General features: G+C 37.4%; 2 protein-coding genes across 3 annotated transcripts; both read left to right on the forward strand.

The window, feature by feature from the left end:
• The first annotated feature begins 628 nt into the window (after positions 1-628).
• Positions 629-15,350, forward strand: cant1a (calcium activated nucleotidase 1a). 2 transcript variants are annotated; one of them, XM_072694357.1, is made up of 5 exons: positions 629-760; positions 5,519-5,592; positions 5,873-6,535; positions 11,301-11,504; positions 14,332-15,350. In XM_072694357.1, the coding sequence occupies exons 3-5, from the start codon at positions 5,896-5,898 to the stop codon at positions 14,700-14,702; spliced, it is 1,215 nt and encodes a 404-aa protein (XP_072550458.1). In that variant the 5' UTR covers positions 629-760; positions 5,519-5,592; positions 5,873-5,895; the 3' UTR covers positions 14,703-15,350. The 2 variants fall into 2 exon arrangements, with proteins under 2 accessions (XP_072550458.1, XP_072550457.1); XM_072694356.1 differs by lacking the exon at positions 5,519-5,592 and having other exon boundaries at positions 630-760.
• Positions 15,351-18,305: 2,955 nt separating this feature from the next.
• LOC140574519 (myeloid-associated differentiation marker homolog) lies at positions 18,306-19,657 on the forward strand. The gene is made up of 2 exons (XM_072694362.1): positions 18,306-18,381; positions 18,460-19,657. Exon 2 carries the CDS (start codon positions 18,509-18,511, stop codon positions 19,355-19,357), a length of 849 nt encoding a protein of 282 aa, XP_072550463.1. The 5' UTR covers positions 18,306-18,381; positions 18,460-18,508; the 3' UTR covers positions 19,358-19,657.
• The last annotated feature ends 782 nt before the right edge of the window (positions 19,658-20,439 follow it).

Raw genomic sequence — 20,439 nt, forward strand, 5'->3', positions numbered from 1 at the left:
GGCCATTTTAGAATCATTTATTGTACCAAGATGTGTTTTGGAAAACAAATGATTTGTTACTTTTCTCTATGACATACAATTAACTACAAACTCAATACAATAGGTCAGCCAGAAATGATTTAAAATGCATTACAATTGCAAAATTTAGATATTTGAGTTTTCTAACTAGACATTTTTATTTTATTAAGAATTAAATAAAATAATCACATTATGTTATTAATCAAGAAATAAAAAAAGTTTTAGAAGGCCTCCTGTCAAGCTATAACACCATCTACTAACAGCATGTTTTGTTAAGTTATCTGTATGTCTGGTTTTACAGACCAACAGTTAAATGGGAATTTTACCATTGTTTTCAACATTTCTGTGTAAGTTAATGGTTAAGACATAAAGTAATTTAATGTGGCTTGAAGCATATGCCGAGTCAGGATTTTCAGTGTTCTTTCTTTTGTTTTCATAAAGCTGATATAGCTTGTGGTGTAGCTAAGTCTATGACAGAACGTTACTATGTAGCGTAAGAACAAACACAATGCGAACTCAACGATATTATATTGTTGTTGGTGTTTTTTTTTTTTTTTTTTTGACTTTTAACAGCGTGCGATGAATATGCGCGCATTGTGCGCAGGAATGATCGTAAAAGACATGTTCGTGTTTCGGCTACAAAAGATTGCGGAAGTATTTAGCTACATTCATGCGTTAGGACATGAAACCAAGACAAAACCGACATCAAAGTACTACAATATCCTTATTCCTTTGTGAACAGGTAAGTATCATCCAAACATCGTTTTTGTTCAGGGCAAATGGCTGTCTCTGCGGAATGTTTTGATCGCAGCCGTTCAAAAAGCGGTCGCAGTTCCTGTTCCAAAGTGCAGGCTCGTGCGTTCGCGTGTGTGTGTGTGTGTGTGTGTGTGTGTGTGAGTGAGAGTGAGAGAGAGAGAGAAAGAAAGAAAGAAAGAACGAACGAACGAACCCAATTAGTTGGTTTAGATTGCATTACAGAAGCATTCACGTGTGACTGATAGGGAGGAAATGAATACATTTAAGATATGTTTTGTTTACATTAGCATAGCTATGTAAATGTCAGCAACTACGATTGCTGGTTTAAGAAGAATTTACATCCTATCAGTAGTCTGGAGTGGACTACTTACAGTCCAAAGATAGTCCAATACGATGGCCGTGACCGAATTGGCTCCCAATTTACGTTTTAGGGTACTATTGAGTAGCTACGATGGAATCGAAAAGTGAAATTCGACTGTGATTTAAGGGCACTACAATCTCCCACCATGTCCCCGTTTCTAGTGAACAGCATAGATCACATCATCAACTGAATGTATACCAAAGTGCATTGCGAATCTCCTTGTTACTAAGCAACAGATAGTGGAACGAATAGTTTGTTAATGGCAGGCTTATGTTGAATAATGCTAAACCATAACATAACGGTAAAAAAATATTATTATTATATAATAACAATAAAATTAGTTTTAAACACTATTTAGCAACCTCCGTATTTGTTTATGCCATCGGCACTGATGCATGCTATTGACAAGAAAGTGTCCGTATGCATTTGTGTTTCTACCGCTACTGCATCAGTTGTTTACATTTTAATGTTTTTAGAGCATTCTAAATGATTTTTGCTCAAAGATTATGTACTACAATCATAAGATGTATACGTCCACCCTGCTCTTGGTTTCAAAGTAAGAAAAATGCTATTGCCAGCTATTACAAGCCAAAACTCTGTGTCCAGCAGTTTTTCCTTGTACATATCCTAATTATTAGTAATAATTTCAGATCCAAATATCTTAAGACATCCCACCCTTCAAATGAGAAGAGTGTTTGTATCTATAATGTCATTCTATCTAGTTACTAGTAACTGAACTTTTTACTAGTATAAATGATTATTTTTTATATCTGCACTAACTCTGACTAGTAAAAAGTTCAGGTCTACATATTTATTAAAAACTAGTGTTTACTAGTTGTAATATTCCTTCACAATATGTGCAGTATTGGATCATGTGGGAGACCCTCCACGAGGAGGGTAAGCCACAGAATGTGAGTGCTGAAAAGGCTGTCTGTTCACAGAGTCCTGAGTCAAAGTATATTATGGAAAGTTGTCTGGAAGGGGCAAATGTGGTAGGAAAAGGTGCCCAAGCAACAGGGATTGCCGTAGCCTTTGAGAGCATTGTCAAGAAAAATCAATTCCAGAACTTGGGAGAGCTTCACAAGTAGTGGAATGAGCCACCTCGCACATCTCCCGGAAAGGGGACACATTTGGGACCTAAAAACAAGTCTCTCCTCATACAAGGCCAAACATTAGAAGCGTCTAACCCGGGCTAAGGAGGAGCAGAGTCCTCTTCTCCTATTTTAGGATGAAAATACATTTAGCATTTAATTTGGAAATTAATAATACCTGGGCTTTTATAGCGTCTCAGCAGTGCCACAAGCTAATTGCCTCCATGCCACACCGCAACAATGCAGGAATTGAGTGTATTAGAGCTAGGTCCTTTTGATCGTCCAAAATTTTCGAATAATTTGAGATACTGGATTTCTGACTATAAGGCATACTGAATAAAGTAAAACAAAAAAGGCTTGCTAAATGTTATTTTACATGTAATGAATAGAAGATTTATTAAAATTATGAGCAAAAGTAAACCTTTACGATAGTCAAAAATGTGAAGTTTACCTGAGAGTTTGGCTTTTGACCAGAAAGAGGAATATTACAGATATCCAAAAGTAGATTTTCTACCAGCCAAAATAACAGTGTAAAAACTTGATAGTAGATATATAAAAATAATTATAGATAAAAAAAAGAGATTGATTTCAATGAGAACATTTGATTAGTTTATATTATTACATTAATGATCTGTTGTCCTAGCAATATGACTAGTCAAACTGGCTTTATAGATCTGTAGTAAACATTCTGTGGTTGATATGAAAAATAAGAATTTCTACTTTTTGAAAAAAGAAGCAAATGTATTTGTTCCTTTAAATGCAGATGCTGAATGCTGGTAATTTCTGATACATTCCATAGTATAATAATGTATACATCAAAAGAAACCAGTAGCTGCTACATTGCAGAGCTCGCTTGCCCTATTGGACCTGAAAGTATTAATTTGTAACCTTCACAGTAAGTTATATTGTATCACTTAATCACTGTTGTAAAGCTTAAGCAAAACTATTACCAACTACAGTAAGGCAGGCAGGGTGCCTTTAGTTGTAAAGCTCTATATACAGTATCTCACAAAAGTGAGTACACCCCTCACATTTCTGCAAATATTTTTTTATATATTTTTATGTGACAACACTATAGAATTGAAACTTGGATATAGTTGTATTGTATGCTTGTATTGCAGCATAGATTTTCTGGCTTCTGAAAATAATGCAACACATGGCCATTAATGTTCAAATAGCTGGCAACACAAGTGAGTACACCTCACAGTGAACAGGTCCAAATTGTGCCCATAGTGTCAATATTTGGTGACCACCATTATTATACAGGACTGCGTTGACCCACTTGGGCATGGGATTCACCAGATCTGTCTAAGTTGCTACAGGAATCCTCTTCCACTCCTCCATGATGACATCATAGAGCTGGTGGATGTTAGATTCCTTGCACTCCTCCGCCTTCCACCCACAGGTGCTCAATTGGTTTTCGGTCTGGAGACATACTTGGACAGTCCATCACCTTTACCTTTAGCGCCATTTTGTAACAGTGTGTTTGGAGACCATGCAGCCCAGTTTCCGAAGGTCTGTGCTCAGCTTCAGAATGTCACAGTACATTTGGAATTCATGTTTCCCTCAATGGCCAGTATGAGAGAATTTCACCCAAAGCACCAAATTTAACAGCCCATTCACACCTGGACCTTGTAACCCTAATGAGTCATAAGACACCAGGGAGGTACAGTGAAAAAAGTATGCACATTTTAGACATGTTCACAGTGAGGTGTACTCACATTAATGGCTGTGTGTTGAGTTATTTTCAGAAAACAGTAAATCAGAATCTCTTTATTTCACCAAGTATACAAGGAATTTGTCTTGGTGAGAGCAACATGTATGACAAGTAACAAAAAACACAGAACACAGTCTTAAACTAAAGGAAAATAATAAATAGGGTAGGGGATAAATTAAAAAAGTAAAAAGTAATAAAGGTAATAAAGAGCTGATATTTACAGAAAGTAAAGAGCTGATATTTACAGAAAAGAACATCTGTACAGGTGTGCAAATAGTCATAGTGCAAATAGGCAGAGTGCAAAATAGCTGTTCAGTCCGGTTTGGTACAGTTCAGTTGTATGTTTTGAGGTTTACAGTGGGAGGTGTCCACTGTGGTTGAGGAGCGCTACAGCTCTGGGGAAGAAAAAGGTAAAGGTGCACGTATTTGTCACTGTACAGTGTACAGCGAAATGTGTCCTCCGCATTTAACCCATCTGGTAGTGAACACACACACGTGTGTTAGGGTATCTGGTAGTGAACACACACACGTGTGTTAGGGGCAGTGAGTACACACACACACCCAGAGCGGTGGGCAGCCAACTCCAGCGCCCGGGGAGCAGAGAGGGTAAAGGGCCTTGCTCAAGGGCCCAACAGTGGCAGCTTGCCGAGCCCGGGAATCGAACCCACAACCCTGTTATCGATATCCCGGCGCTCTAACCGCTGAACCACCACTGCCCATGGCGTGTTGTGCTGTTTTTTATGGATCGCAGTCTTCTACCAGAGGGGAGTGTCTGGAAGAGGAGGTGTCCAGGATGTGAGGGGTCAGATGTAATCTTGCCAGCCCGCTTCCTCACCCTGCTGGTATATGTACTTATAAACAAGCTGTACGCTGACTATAGAAATTAAATGTAGATATAACTTAAAGTAGTGTTGTCCCATGAAAATAAATGATATTAATAAAATAAAATATTTGCAGATGTAAGGGGTGTGCTCACTTTTGTGAGATATTGTATGTGTAAGATTTGTTCAGATTACAGGAAGGCGGTCATACCAGGAGAAAGGGTATGGGCTGTTAAAACACCTTAAGTATAGTTATTCAGGCTAGTCATTGTCTGCAGATACAGCACTATTGTCCACATTAAAATTTGAAAAGACACACTAGCCAATTTATTGTTATGTTTTAATGGTAATCTAAGTTACTGCTTGAGCCACTGATCTGAAAAGGCTCCTTGAATATGTGGAAATGGAGTAAGCTGCCAAAGTCCCAGTTTAGCACCTGTTCTTCTCCTGGACGTGAATACAAAAGATAACAGAAAACATATACAAATGTAACGTGGATCAAAATTTCTATTTCCTGTACTTCTGACTAGTGTAGCCTAATAATAAAAAGAATGGGATGACGAGATTTTAAAAGGGGTCATTTAATTTGCCTCATTCACAGTTTTAAGGAACAGGGTTGGGCTTTAGTACAAGATTGTTCTCATTGCAAGATCCTGCTGTACCTGTTCTTGTTTTACTCTTCCTGTTATTTCTGCCTTCTTATTGGCTGCAAAGCCACTCCTAAGTGTCAAGTCCTGGTCTTTGTGTTTCTCAGAGTGGGACACGTTGCAGCTGGATGTGTGACTGTTTCTTGTTTGTGGTAGGAATAAGGACAGTGGCAAATTTATGGTAATAAGTTAAATTTGGTTATGGGTCTCTATTAGTTTGTTTGGATTATTATTACATAATTTATGTTCATTGTCTATTTTTATGTTAGATGGCTTTGAGTTGATTTGATTTTGATCTTACTGACACAATAAGTTGTAATAATATGCTGAATTATAAACTGATCAGCCATGTCATCTGTGTACTGCACCTTGAGAAGGCAGTCCTGTATATTCCAGGAAATATTGTTGACATTGTTATTTGGTATATGTTTGGTATATGTTTCCCTCTTCTGTTTCTGTAGGTCTGGCTGCTTCTCATTTCCACATGCCTGTTTCATCAGGCTATGCCCGTCTGGATCAAAATGAGCCTATGAACTCCTTGCGCATCTCAGTAGGAGGACTTCCAATGCTGGCCTCCATGACCAACCCCACAGACCCCCGCTTCCGTGTCAAATGGAGAGCTATAATCCTTGTAGTGACTGTAATGATGCTTGTCCTCCTTATCTATATGCACTTGGCACCTATTCGCTCACAGCCCAAGGGCAGATATGGTTGGAGATTAAACCATCCAGAGAGAGCTGGTGAGGATCAGTACAATGACACTTACCCTCTTAGTCCTCCTGAGCGCACCACAGACGGCACACGTTATCGCATTGGTGTTATTGCTGACTTGGACACAAACTCACGCAGTGAGAAGATGCTGACCTGGTTTAGCTACATGCGAAAAGGCTACTTACTGGTGTCAGAAAGTGGGGACAAAGTGGCAGTAGAGTGGGATTCAGACAAAGTGGAGCTGGAGAGCCATCTGGCTGAGAAAGGGCGAGGCATGGAGCTTTCAGAGTTAGTAGCCTTTAACGGGAAGTTGTATAGCGTGGATGATCGCACAGGCGTGGTTTACCACATAGACGGAAGTAAGGCAGTGCCTTGGGTTATACTCCCAGATGGAGATGGCTCCATCTCTAAAGGTCAGTATGTCTCTAATCGTCTATATAAGCATTAAAGTGCAACTTGATTAATAATTGTTGGTGAAAAAATAAAGATTTTATTAATAATAGCAATAATAGTAATAATGACTGAAAACAACATTTTCCTTAACACCATATTTGGCCAGTCAGTCACATTTTTAGTTTGCACAGGAGCTACAAGACTAATGTAGCTAACAAGTAATTAAAGTTTGTATCCTATCATTGGAGACAGTGTTGATGCCTGGACAGTGTCAGCAAAAATGTCTGCTTGGATGATTTGTATAAGAAAAAGTATTATATAAAAGATTTTCTGTCAAACTGTCCTATTAAGTCTTTTAGGGTCATGCTAACGGGTATTCTTTGTATTAATTGCACTGTTACTCATCTTGTAATTTTAGGAAAAAAGGATGTAAAGAACAGTAATTATTGCATCCCACACATTTTAATTTCTGATTTGAAAAAATGTAGTGATTTAAATAGTTAAATCTTAGGCGCCCAATTACTGATTTCAAATCTGAAAACTTGGGAAGTTTGGAAAACTGTCAACTTAAGTTCAGTGTCATTGGATAAGCTGGGATACAAAATTTGCCACCCCTCCACACCTGAAGATCGCAGACGAGGTCATGCTGTAAATCGCTTGCGACCTCAGAAGAGAAATCATCGCGTGAATGAACAGAGGTAAGAAAGTTTTAAGAGTGTTGATTACTGTGAATGACCATTTTAACGGGAACACAACAGGGACACAACTACTTGTGTTCTTACTAATTCCTAATTGTGTTCATACCTATATAAGTATAATACACTGTTATATACAGAAATATAACACTTTTAGATTTGTAGCATCAGGTAGCTCATCCTGCGCTTCACAGCCTTTTAACATTTTTTTTTATTTAATAATAACCTTGCCGACATCTCCTATATTCATTATTGATTTTATTATTTTGCACGCCTGCTGGAGTTCCTCAAGGGGGAAAAAGGCAGCTAGCTCTTTATTAGTTTAGGATTCTCGCAGAGCATGACAGCAATGAAGACATGAACAATGAAGAAGAAGACAAGCAAAATAAAGAGAAGGACAACCATCATCTTCTGAGTGGTAAGTATATGTATTTCAAGTGGCTGTGTCATTTAGCTTATATGTGTTGAAAGTAAGTATTAGCACATGCAAACACATACCAATAGGGCTGTCAAAATTAAATTCAAAATGTAGTGTTTATTGCAAAAAAATCATTCTAATATATACATTGGTAAAAATTACCTCTGCAGTGTAAAAAATTAAAGAACGGACTGACTTACCTCGCTACACTCAACAGCATCATTATCATAATAACTGGTCCAAACCAGGGTATCTCCTCTGAAATGGGGTGACCATTTAGCTTATTTAGCATACAAAAAAGCAAAGCAGGAAGGGCCCCAATAGCTCAGGGAGTTTGAAAGTGAGTAATCCATAACATCCTAGACATAACATCATGTATATATGGTGTGTTTTTCTATTACTGGGTGATCAGTTTTCTAGCTCCGTTAAATCTGAGGTATATCTGTGTATCTCGCTACTGCTTATTGTGCTTATAAGTATAAGCACAATAAGCAGTAGCGAGATACACAGATATACCTCAGATTTAGCGGAGCTAGAAAACTAATAATAATTATATTATATTATTAATAATAATAATAAATAATAATAAATCCATTCCAGCTTTAATTTGATATGTAAAAGTATTTGAATGTCATACTTCTTGAAAATGAGAACTACTGGTTTATACACTTTTACAGATGCTTGATAGTTATCAAGCATCTGTAAAAGTGTATAAACCAGTAGTTCTCAGCCTGCAGACATTACAAATGCTACCCACTGCAGTTAAGTTGACTTATTATGTTGTATTTAATGTACAGTGTCTTGCAAAAGCATTTTGCAAACTTTGCCTATGTTGTTACATTACAACCTGCACATTTAAACCTGTACATTTAAACAACAGAACTGTTTTTTAGAAAGAAAGAAAATAACATGTGCATATGTATTCACCCCCTTTGCTATGAAGCCCCTAAAAAGTTCAGGTGCAACCAATTCCCTTCAGAAGTCACATGCTTAGATTGCACACAGACTTCATTTCACTATGTCACATGATCTGTCAGTATATACATACCTTTTCTGAAAGGCCCAAGAGGCTGCAACACCATTAAGCAAGATGCACCACTAACCAAACAGCACCATGAAGAGATCACCAAGGAGATCACCAAACAAGTCAGGGACAAAGTTGTAGAGTACCAGCCAGGGTTGGATTATAAAAAAAATATATAAAAATCGTTGTTAATCCCCCAGAGCACCATCAAATCCATTCTCATCAAATGGAAATAACATGGTACCACATAAACCTGCGAAAAGAGAGCCACCCACCATAATTCTCAGACCGAGCAATGAGGCCATTAATCAGAGAGGCAGCACAGAGACCAAAGGTAACCCTGAAGGAGCTGCAGAGTTTCCAAGCAGAGACTGGAGTATCTGTCCATACGACCACAAAAAGCACTCCATAAAGTTGGGCTTAATGGAAAAGTAGGCAGAAAACTTTACTTATAGACAAAAATTGAAAGGCTCATTTCATAGGTAAAAATCCCAGTGGCCAAGCTCATTAAGACTTATCCAAAGTGTCTTGCAGCTGTAATTCCTGCAAAAGGTAGCTCTACAAAGTACTGACTTTAGGGGGGTGATTAGTTATGTACACAGAAGGTTTTCTGTTATTTTGTCATATTTGTTATTTGCTTCACAAAAAAAAGTTATAGGCATGTTCTGTAAATTAAATGATGCAAACCCTGCAGGTTGTGGGGTAACAAAACATGACAAACGCCACTGCAAGGCACTGTATGATCCATGTTGACAAACTTGAACAATAATGCTAATAATTTTTTTGCACTTTTCTCAGTAAGTGACTGCAAGTGTTTAGTGTCAAAACTACTCTCTGCTGTTGTCTTAGACAGCTAATACACATTTGCTAATGGTATTGCTAAAATTGTTTTTATGTTCCATGTTACACAGTTTACTGATGCAAATTCTGAAATATTTTATTGCATTAAAGCAACATGTGTAGCAAAATATACTTTATCAAATCATTTTGATGGTACATTGATCTGTAATAGGGTGAATGACATCTCTGTCATCAAATTACCTGAAGGTTGATCAGGATTTAAGCAGTATATTAAAAACAAACCTACTTGCTCTAGTTTCAAACTGGGGGTTGTTGTAAGATCAGATTCAGGGTTGATTGGTGACCTTGTGCAACCATTGTGTTGGAGAGGTGGGAAACACTTATCTTGCACTTTGTGCAAGACATTGATGTCATTAATATTTTGCAATAGATTACTAGGTGATTGGCATAGGTTAACATTAAAAGACCAGTCAAGCTTTAGAGAAAATATGTAGACCCAGTTAGCAGGTATTGCAGTTGATGTAATTTTGCCATCTCTGCTTTCCACATTTCCACTTCCTTGTCAATGCGTAACATAACTCACATTCCACAATAGCAAGAATTGACAATAAATGGCTGGGTTAGTTACAGAAAATGTAAAAGGCAAAACAAAAAAAATGGCTTACATTGCCTCTGAATCCCAAGAAAGAAGATTTAGTTTAGAAGGTTTAGTTAGCAATCAGAACTGTTTTTTTATTTGTGGCATTTAGTGAGAAAGATAAGTTTTGCAATTAGGCCTAGGTCTTGTGTGTGCTGTCTCCATTTGTTATCTTCCCCACCCCTATGTATGTATATGTTTTGTTTTCTCTTTGTCTCCACGGGAAAGCTCATTGAAAGTAGTGGTTGGTGTGGCGCAACAGATAACACCATCACCTACCATTGCGTTACAACAACACCATGTGGGAGACCAGGGTTCGATTCCCGGTCTGGGTGACTATGCTGCGCTACACCAATAAGAGTCCCTGGGCAAGACTCCTAACACTACATTGGCCCACCTCTGTAATACGAGTAACCTTGTAAGTCGCTCTGGATAAGAGCGTCTGCTAAATGCCATAAATGGAAATGGAAATGTCATTGATTATTGTTAATTTGGATTTTATGCTCACTGAGTGTCTTTCCTTGCATATATTGAACTAGTTTACAAAACTTTTAACATTTTTCTAGAATTCTAGAATTGCCCCTTAATTGGTTAATGGCTTTTATTATTATTATTTTATTATTATTATTATTGTTATTATATGGTTAATTTGCAATGTATTGTATTGAATAATATTGAGAATGTATGATTTAACATGTACATGTATTTGTAGATTATTTATAAACAAAGATTGTATAAACTGATGGTTCTTAAAATAAATATTATTTTCTGATACTCTCTTGTCAGTCTGGTTTATTGTTTCAAACATAAAAGACAAACTGTTATTTAATAATAAGAAGAAAAATAAACAAAAACATTTGTCATTTTACTGAATTAATATTTTTATACCTGCATATTTACATTGTTTTACAGCTTATTAGGATGTTGGTAGAAGGTAAAGGGAAAGAGGAATACATGAACATTTCAGTATACTAATATAAAATGACTCTCATTACTAAATTGACTAATAAAATACATAAAATGTAAAGAGAGATCCATTGTTTTTTTTTTAATTAAATGACTGAATATTTACTTTTACAGGATTTTGTAAGCTAACGATTGAGGGTGGGGCAACCTACTGCCCCAAAATGGAATACTTCACTCACCCAGGAAAGGGTTTGTCATATAATAGCTGTTAAAACTCTTTCTTTTTCCTTTTTCTCTTTGTAAGGTTTTAAGGCAGAGTGGCTTGCTGTAAAGGATGACCACCTATATGTGGGTGGTCTTGGAAAAGAGTGGACCACCACTAAAGGAGAAGTGGTCAATGACAATCCTGAGTGGGTAAAAGTGGTGGGGTTCCATGGAGATGTGCAGCACCAGAACTGGGTTTCAAAGTACAACTCTCTCCGCAGTGCAGCTGGAATCAATCCTCCAGGTGAGAGTAAGGCATGTGTGTGTAAGTTTTTTTCCCACTATTGAAGATGTACAATCCTTCTACCCTAAACAAAGAACAGTTCATAGAAATAATTGAAAGCCTGAGGTGTATTGGTACATATCTTTTTTTTTTAGTTATCCAGTGCTAAGCAAGACCTCATGAAACTTGCAGACTTATTAGAAACATATTAGAAAAATTAGAAACAATGGTCATTGGAAAAAAAAAGTTGTTCCTTGCCATAAAGTGGTGTTAAAATTCTAATTTAAAATGCTTTAAAAAAATTTAAACATGCTGATTATTCATTTATAGAGGGCTTAAAAGAGGAAGTTTTTTATTTGGATTAACCTTTAGTCTAGCTTCCCATCTTCCACTTGCTACCCCAAGCTTGCCTTTCTCTAGTCTTACCAAAAAAAACTATATAATAATTAACTGTATAATGCTCCAGACAAAGTCAGATGCTTGCAGATCTAAAAGTTTAAGGAGGCTTTACTAACAGATACACAATCCAAGTTCGTAGTAGTCACACCACCTAAGTTCAGTTCCAGAATGTCAGCAAACCAAACATATAATCCAACAAGGGTGAAGCTGAGACGTAGTCGAAAGTACAAATAAAGGGTCAAAATCTTGGGAGGAACCAAGACAAACAAAGGGGGACCCATCCTCCTCTGGTCAGAACTATTTAAACATTAATGATAAAAATTACCAAACCAGGTATAACCGATGTTTAACATGGTCACTAAGCAGGTAGCAGTGGTAGGCGGGTGAGCCACTGGTCTGCTATGGGTGGTGGTGGGTGAGGGGCCTGCTGGTTGGACCGGTAGGTGGAAGCTGGTTTGACGAAGGTAGAGGGGACCTCAGCAGGCAATCTTCCAGCAGGCCGGGGCGGGTGATCATTTACTCGGAGAAGGTAAAAAGAGAGGGTTAATTCTGAGAGGAAATTTATGGAGAGCAGAGAATGTTGGACAGGTCTGACTATAACAGCCTAATTAAAAGGAGAGAGCCAGAAGGTAACACGGACACGGGAGCACCCTGAAAACGCCTGCATCTATCTGCTCCACCGTTAACAAACCTGAGTGATCGCATGTAAGCAGCGAGACGACAGCTCCAGCATCTCAGTGTACTACAATTCCCTGGGTCCGCGAACCCCTGGACCTGCAACTTTTATCTAAAAAACATTAATTACCAAAAGCTAAACTAAACAGATGAGTTTTCAGCTTGGATTTAAATATTGAAACTGTGTCTGAGTCCCAGAGTTGGGGGCCTTTATAAGAAAAGGCTCTTCCCCCTGCTGAGGTTTTCTGAATTTTGGGAACGAGTAAGAGTCCAGCACCCTGAGATCTAAGTAGTCTTGATGGTTCATAATATGTAATATGTATGTAATATGTATGAGTTCAATAAGTCAACATGTTGAAGCATGACATGGGGCATGTCTATGGTTTTTGGTAGTGTTGTTTATTGTTTGACATCTATAAATATGAAAAGGGTTCTTCACCATGAAGCATGGTGGTGGCAACATCAATTTAACTCCATTAGAATATACATAGGTGTCTTGGTGACCTTCCTATCTAGTCTTCTTCTTGTCGGAGTGAATATTTATGCAAACACTTATTTCACAGTTTGCGTGTTTTATTTACAGGGGGGGGGGGGGTATTTAGTCAGTCACCAATTGTGCAAAGTCTCCCACTTAAAAAGATGAGAGAGGCCTATAATTGATAGGTAGACCTCAACTATGAGAGACAAAATGAGGGAAAAAAATCAGAAAATCACATTGTCTGATTTTTAAAGAATTATTTGCAAATAATGGTGGAAAATAAGTATTTGGTCAATAACAAAAGTTCATCTCAATCGTTGTTATATATCCTTTGTTGGCAATGACAGAGGTCAAACGTTTTCTGTAAGTCTTCACAAGGTTGGCACACACCGTTGCTGGTATGTTGGCCCATTCCTCCATGCAGATCTCCTCTAGAGCAGTGATGTTTTGGGGCTGTCGGTGGGCAACACAGACTTTCAACTCCCTCCAAAGGTTTTCTATGGGGTTGAGATCTGGAGACTGGCTAGGCCACTCCAGGACCTTGAAATGCTTCTTACAAAGCCGCTCCTTTGTTGCCCTGGCAGTGTGCTTGGGATCATTGTCATGCTGAAAGACCCAGCCACGTTTCATCTCCAATGCCCTTGCTGATGGAAGGTCTACAATTTTGTTTCTGGTGTCCTTCGACAGCTCTTTGGTCTTCACCATAGTGGAGTTTGGAGTGTGACTGTTTGAGGTTGTGGGCAGGTGTCTTTTATACTGTTAACGAGTTCAAACAGGTGCCATTAATACAGGTAATGAGTGGAGGACAGAGAAGCCTCTTAAAGAAGAAGTTACAGGTCTGTGACAGCCAGAAATCTTGCTTGTTTGTAGGTGACCAAATACTTATTTTCCACCATTGTGCAAATAAATTATTTAAAAATCAGACAATGTGATTTTCAGAATTTGTTTCTCATTTTGTTTCTCATAGTTGAGATCTACCTATGATGTCAATTACAGGCCTCTCTCATTTTTTTAAGTGGGAGAACTTGCACAATTTGTGACTGACTAAATACTTTTTTTCCCCACTGTAAATAACATTACTTTGTACAAATTAGTTTTCACTTTGACATTTAAAAAGTTCAAGAATGTAAAATTATATTGACTATGTTTCCATTTTTAAAAGCAAAAAGGGGTAAACATCTAAAGGTGAATACTTTTTATAGTGTATAGCACTGTATTCTTAGAAAACTGAAGAAAGTCACTTGTTTTACATTATTCATCCATGATGTACCTCTCTCTTTTCCATGTTCTTCGAAGGCTATCTCATCCATGAGTCTGCAGCCTGGAGTGACACTCTCCAACGCTGGTTCTTTCTTCCTCGTCGTGCTAGTACGGAGCGCTATGATGAAACAGCTGATGAGCGGCGTGCCACCAATCTCATGCTGTGCTGCTCTTCAGCCTTTACAGACATTGTAGTAAGCCAGGTGGGACCATTTAATCCCACGCACGGCTTTTCCTCCTTTAAATTCATACCAAACACAGATGACCAGATCATAGTTGCCCTGAAGTCTGAAGAAGATGCAGGGAGGATAGCAACCTACATCTTAGCTTTCACTCTTGATGGCCGCATATTGCTACCTGAAACAAAAATTGGCGATGTGAAATATGAAGGACTTGAATTTATTTAAAACCAAAAGTATGATCTAGGAACATTAATTCAGATTAGTGCTATTTCTTCTCATGTTTGTGTGGTAGGGCTGATTAATTAAGGTCTTTCTAGATAACATGAGAGCTGAAGGCGTAACTTAATTGACTCAGTTATTTATTTAGAAATTGAATGACCAGGCACACTGCATAACTCATCCATGAGTATCTCCTCAGAGTATGTGCCAAGACCTATGGAAGTTCATTGTTTTTTTACAGTTGCTCTGCTCATCCCTGTAATGGCCTTATGTTAGTACTGTACTGACTGGTGAAATGAATGTAACTGAGTAAAATTAACACAGAATTCAGTAAAAATCATGCACATACAGATACACCTACTTTTGATGTTTGTACTGTACTGACTATGATTGTGCTGAATTATATTTTTTATTTTTCTTATCTGTTGGTTGGCTTAATGTGTGAATGTGTCATTTTGCTTCTCGTGAAAGACGAGCAGTTATTTTAATTCAGTGTAAGTGTGCAAGTTTTACAGAATCAGGCAGTTAATTTTAGGGCAAACAATGTCTGTATGACCTTTAGCCTTTTTAGGTGTGACAAAACTGCCACTGTAAATCACAAAAATGCTATATGTACACCAAGAAGATATCTATAAATAAAAAAACTTTCTTCAACTCTTATAGTTATTATGTTCTGTTAAGGAGAAAAGGTGGTTTGGGCATAGGAGCATTAAAATCTAAGATGTGTAAGTACTGGGAAAGTCAAGTAAATGCCATCATATTTCTAGATATGTTATTTACTTTGGAACCATGTAATTATTTGTATTTAGTCCTCAACCTATAATTTTTCTTGTTTGTTTTGTTGCTTTTTTATATGCTTTACCACCTAATATCAGCCGATAAGTACTGGGCAAAATACTAATTGGTGTGTGAGTTAAAGATTCATTCTGAAAGCTGACAAGCACAATTGAGGTCAAACATAGTGATGGTTTGGGCTTGCATGGTTGCTTCTGGAACAAGCTTATTGATCTTTATCAATTAGATAAGATTAGATTTTGTCCCAAATCTTACTGTCAACACAACTTTCATTTCAGATGAATCTTCAGAGGTATTTTCTTGATTAACTGATGTAGTCAATCTAACCATTTCCACCTTCCCCCCTAAATGAAGTCATTTGTTGTGGTGGCAGTGTGTTATGGCTTATTGTCTTGCTGCACTCTGTACATCCTCTTATGGATTTCTCTCTGGCAACCCCTATCACATTTCTCAAAATGTATTAAATGTATTTCTGCCAATTACTGCCAATTTGCCAATTATACCTAGCTGTTCCCTTCAAACCAGCAACTATACCTTCAAATCATCATTAACACTATTCATGCCACCTTATCTCCTGCACCTGGCCATTTAACCTTTGTTCTTCTGCCATCTGACATAACCAGCTTTCATTTCACCCATATTATGGTTATGCTGGTTGTCCAGTATAACAGTATCCAAAACATAGCATATGCTGTTTTGGCTCATGATCATCCATGTTTTTTTCCCAGCAGAGCTACAAATATTTTCAGGTGCTTTACAAACTTGTTTTTGTTTAGTTTTGTTTCATTTTTCATATATGTGATTTCAGATTAGTGGGCGTCCATTTTCCACCTCATCATTCCACATCCTCTTTTTTGAGCTACTACTGTAGACAGCCGGCTTTGATGCGGCCATATAAGCAGATAGCAAAATGATGACTTGTTTATGTTTATGACATTATTATTACCATTATTGTTAACTCATGTTACATTTTTGTCCTTGACACTTTGACTTAAAGAAAAGTAGCACCTAATACCCCACCTTTCTTTTTCTGGCTCCCATCCTGACTAAGCATCTCACCAAATTAAGCTGAGTGCCAAACACACACACACTAATACACACACTAATGTTGCCATCAGTTCAGTATAATAGCACGATGGAATCATTCCTCATTTAATAATAAAATGTACTTTTATGTCTCATACTGAATTCATATGCGACGACTTTTATGTTCACACAACTGTTGGATTGTGTCTCTCATTGAGCCTACACTTAGCTAACATAGCTTTGGTGCTTTTCACAACCACAACCTCTGATGTTAGCAAGTAAGGGCAAAGTCGTTAGGAATATGGGTTAAGTATAAAAGTAAAAGTAACGTAAGGAAAACAAATGCCAAAAGCTTGTGCCGCTCATATGCCATTTTAGTAATATCAAATAAATGAAAGGACCATCATGTATACTACTGAGCATATGTTTCATGGAGCGGAAAATATGATGAGTAGTTGCCTATAAGTATTGCTGGCAAAGTAATTACTCCAGTAAAGTATAGATAACCAAAATTTATACTTAAGTAAGGTAACAAAGTATTTGTTATTTGACACCTCTGTTAACAACAAATACCAACATACCAAATACATTGACTACACACTGACGGACTGTTGTATTTAATTATTTTAATAAAATCATTGCTAGGGACAATTCAGTAGTCATTTGAAGGTAAGAACTCAACGTGTGTAAGTGTGATTATGTGTAATATTTTAAGACTAATAGTATTATTTACTATTACTACAAAACTACTATTTACTATTACTTACTATTATTATACTATAAACCAGCTTAGACCATTTTAGACAAACATGGAATTTATGCTTGATCAAGATTTAATTTACATTTTACAGTCATATTACATTAATTTTGAAAAAAGGAAGAACTTTTTCCTATAAACATTACCACAGTGATACCATAGAAGAACCATTTTTGGTTCAATGAAGAACCATTTTTGTGAAGAAGCAGTGGGTGTGAAAACCTTTTGGTTAGTAAAGATCTCTTTAACAAAAAAGATTCTTTATGGGACCACATTTCTTTTTTGAGTGTATTAGATGGGAAATTTACATGGACATGGCATTTTTGGTGAAGACACATGACTGCTTGATGTGACTTTAAATGTTGCATGTTTCATTTTAGAATGTTTTTAAAAGGTCAAGTAATTCAAAAGAAACCAAAAGGGTAACACTTAAACACTTAATTTTTAAGTAACCCTCCCAACCCTGACCATGAATTAAAATTGCCCACTCTTGCTACAGATAAAATTTAGTGTCATGCAAAGCTTCAAAACTAAAACTGAAAACTAAAATTGCTGAACTTAAAATGGCAAGTTAAAGCTATAAGGTTTCTCACAAATATTTTGTTACAGTGTAATTACATAATAAGTATTGTTAAAATAGAATAACTAATAAAATTTCAGTTTATCCATGACTAGTTTAAAATGACAGTGTCTGGGAAACTCAGTGTCTTGGTTCCTTACAATAAATCAGACTCATAATGGAGAAATTGGAAAGATGTGCCTTTATTTGGTTGACCCATTGTCATTACTGACTATAAAACAAATAATTTGCACAACTGTCTAACTACAAACTGTAACCATAAGCTATAGGACTACACCCTATTGTTATCTTCATGCATGACCAAAAGGCAGTAAGAGCAGTCATTAAAAAAAAAAATTGGCTGCTCTCCAACAAATAGATGACCATTTGCGGAACAACTTCTGATAAGGTATGAGTCAGAGGGCGCAGTCAACAGGACGCCCTTCCCTGAATTCCTGTGGAGATCTCTTTCTGTGGAAGGACTTGATGTGAGATACCTTAGAGGGAGAGACAGAGATACAACTGATCAAGAAATAAGGGAATAAGTGGTAAGAAACTTTTAATTACTACTTGGAATGTTTAAATGAGTAATATGAGATTCTATTAATCAATCAAATTATCAACAGAAACAGGAGAAGAATACTTTTAAGAGGGCCGGCATTTGAAGAGGACATCATGGTCACAATGAACACTCGTTCTGTGACTCTGCCGGTAGGCATAGTAAGGATATTGGAGGTTGTGCTGTCCTGCGTCTGTTTCAGCCTTGTGGCGTCTGTGGGACACTCAAACTCCTCTTACTGGGCCTGGTGCATGTTCAGTTGGTGCTTCTGCTGCTTCATGACCCTTTTCATCCTCATTTTGGAGTTCACAACCCTCAACATTAAAGTGCCTATATCCTGGGAAGACTTTACTACAGCTTTCGCAATGCTGGCTACGCTGATGATGTTGGCTGCCTCAGTTATCTACCCCACCTTCTTTGCTTGCCCTACTTGTTCTCGTCCAATTGCTGCCACAGTTATGTCCAGTCTTTGTTTAATTGTGTATGCTGTGGAGGTAGGACTAACCCGGGCAAAACCTGGTGAAATCAGCGGCTTCTTGTCCACAGTTCCAGGCTTGCTGAAGGTCCTAGAAGCCTTTGTCGCATGCATCATCTTCATCTCTTTGGATGCAAGTGCATACACTCGATTCCCTGGATTGCAGTGGTGTGTGGCAGTTTACTCGCTCTGCTTCCTCTTTGCACTCCTCATCATCATCCTCACCATCTGCAGACTGCTGGCTCTGTGCCCCTTTTCATTTGATAAAGTGCTTACTGGTTACAATGTGCTGGCTGTTATGATGTACATGACAGCAGTAGTTATATGGCCACTTTACAGTTTCCAAAATAATCAAAGGCCAGCAAACTGCAGTCATTGTCCCTGGGACAATCTAGTGGTAGTGTCCTTTATGACTTGCGTCAACCTCGTTATCTATATTGTGGACACATGTTACTCAGTACGCTTAGTATTTTTCATCACACCTGCTTAAGAAAAGTTTTTGAAAGCCGTATTGACCAGGCAGAGTGTTTGATTTTTTTTTTTCATACAAAATTTTTATTTGAGTGCACTCTTTTAGGGCAAGATAATACTTGTAAGAATCACAGTGATAAAAGCTGTTTGAGTTTCCTGAAAAATGCAAATGTATTTGGCACTTGGTAGTTTGCTCATGCAATTAACTCTAAATAGGCATAGGATTAAATAAAGGATTACATAAGTTTACATTTCTTTTAACATAAGTTTAATTTTTTTTGTAACAAATTATGATTTCATTTGCCATCAATAAATCACTTTAATCTATTTAATCTCTGGGTCAGAAGAGTGTGTGTGTGTGTGTGTGTGTGTGTGTGTGTGTGTGTCAGAGAGAGAGAAGGCTCAACCCACCGACAGAGGAAACACCCAAGTACTATATTATTCAAACATAACGCAACTACATAACAGAGAATACAGTGGTGATGGGGGTATATTGACAAACATGTAGACATATTTTATGGTTTCCACACAAATAGTTTAACCAAGGAATATTCAGTTTATTATTATTTATAATAGTATTAAAGCTCAATCGGCAAACAGCACACAAACATTGCTAACAGGGGGAACAAACCTGTGTAGAATAAACAATAACTTGTCTAGGCATGTGCCAGACAAGCTATAAAGCAGAGCTGATGCCTTAGTGCAACTGTTAACTAACAACTATTAACTAACTACTGATATTATTGGGAAGAGTAACCAGAGCTGTTTTTTTTTATTTTATTTATTTATTTATTTTTTTAGATTTATGGTTAGCTAAAATAAAATTAGACATACATGGAATAACAGTTATTCCTGCTAAACAAAACACTGGCCAGCTCAAGCTGATCAAGCTGATTAAACAACTTAGCTCTTGACCAGCGAAGGGTATTATATAGTTAGTCAACCAGCTCATCCAAGATGGTTGACCACCATGACCAGCATGACCAACTGATCAACCATCTTAACTGGCTTGCTTGCCAGTACAGATGGCGCCTACTGTGGCAGACATGTTTGTGTTTTCCTTTGGCAACCAAAGATATTTATTATTTATTTTACACATAC

Source organism: Salminus brasiliensis, chromosome 12 (assembly GCF_030463535.1).
Source record: "Salminus brasiliensis chromosome 12, fSalBra1.hap2, whole genome shotgun sequence".
NCBI classification, from domain to species: domain Eukaryota; kingdom Metazoa; phylum Chordata; class Actinopteri; order Characiformes; family Bryconidae; genus Salminus; species Salminus brasiliensis.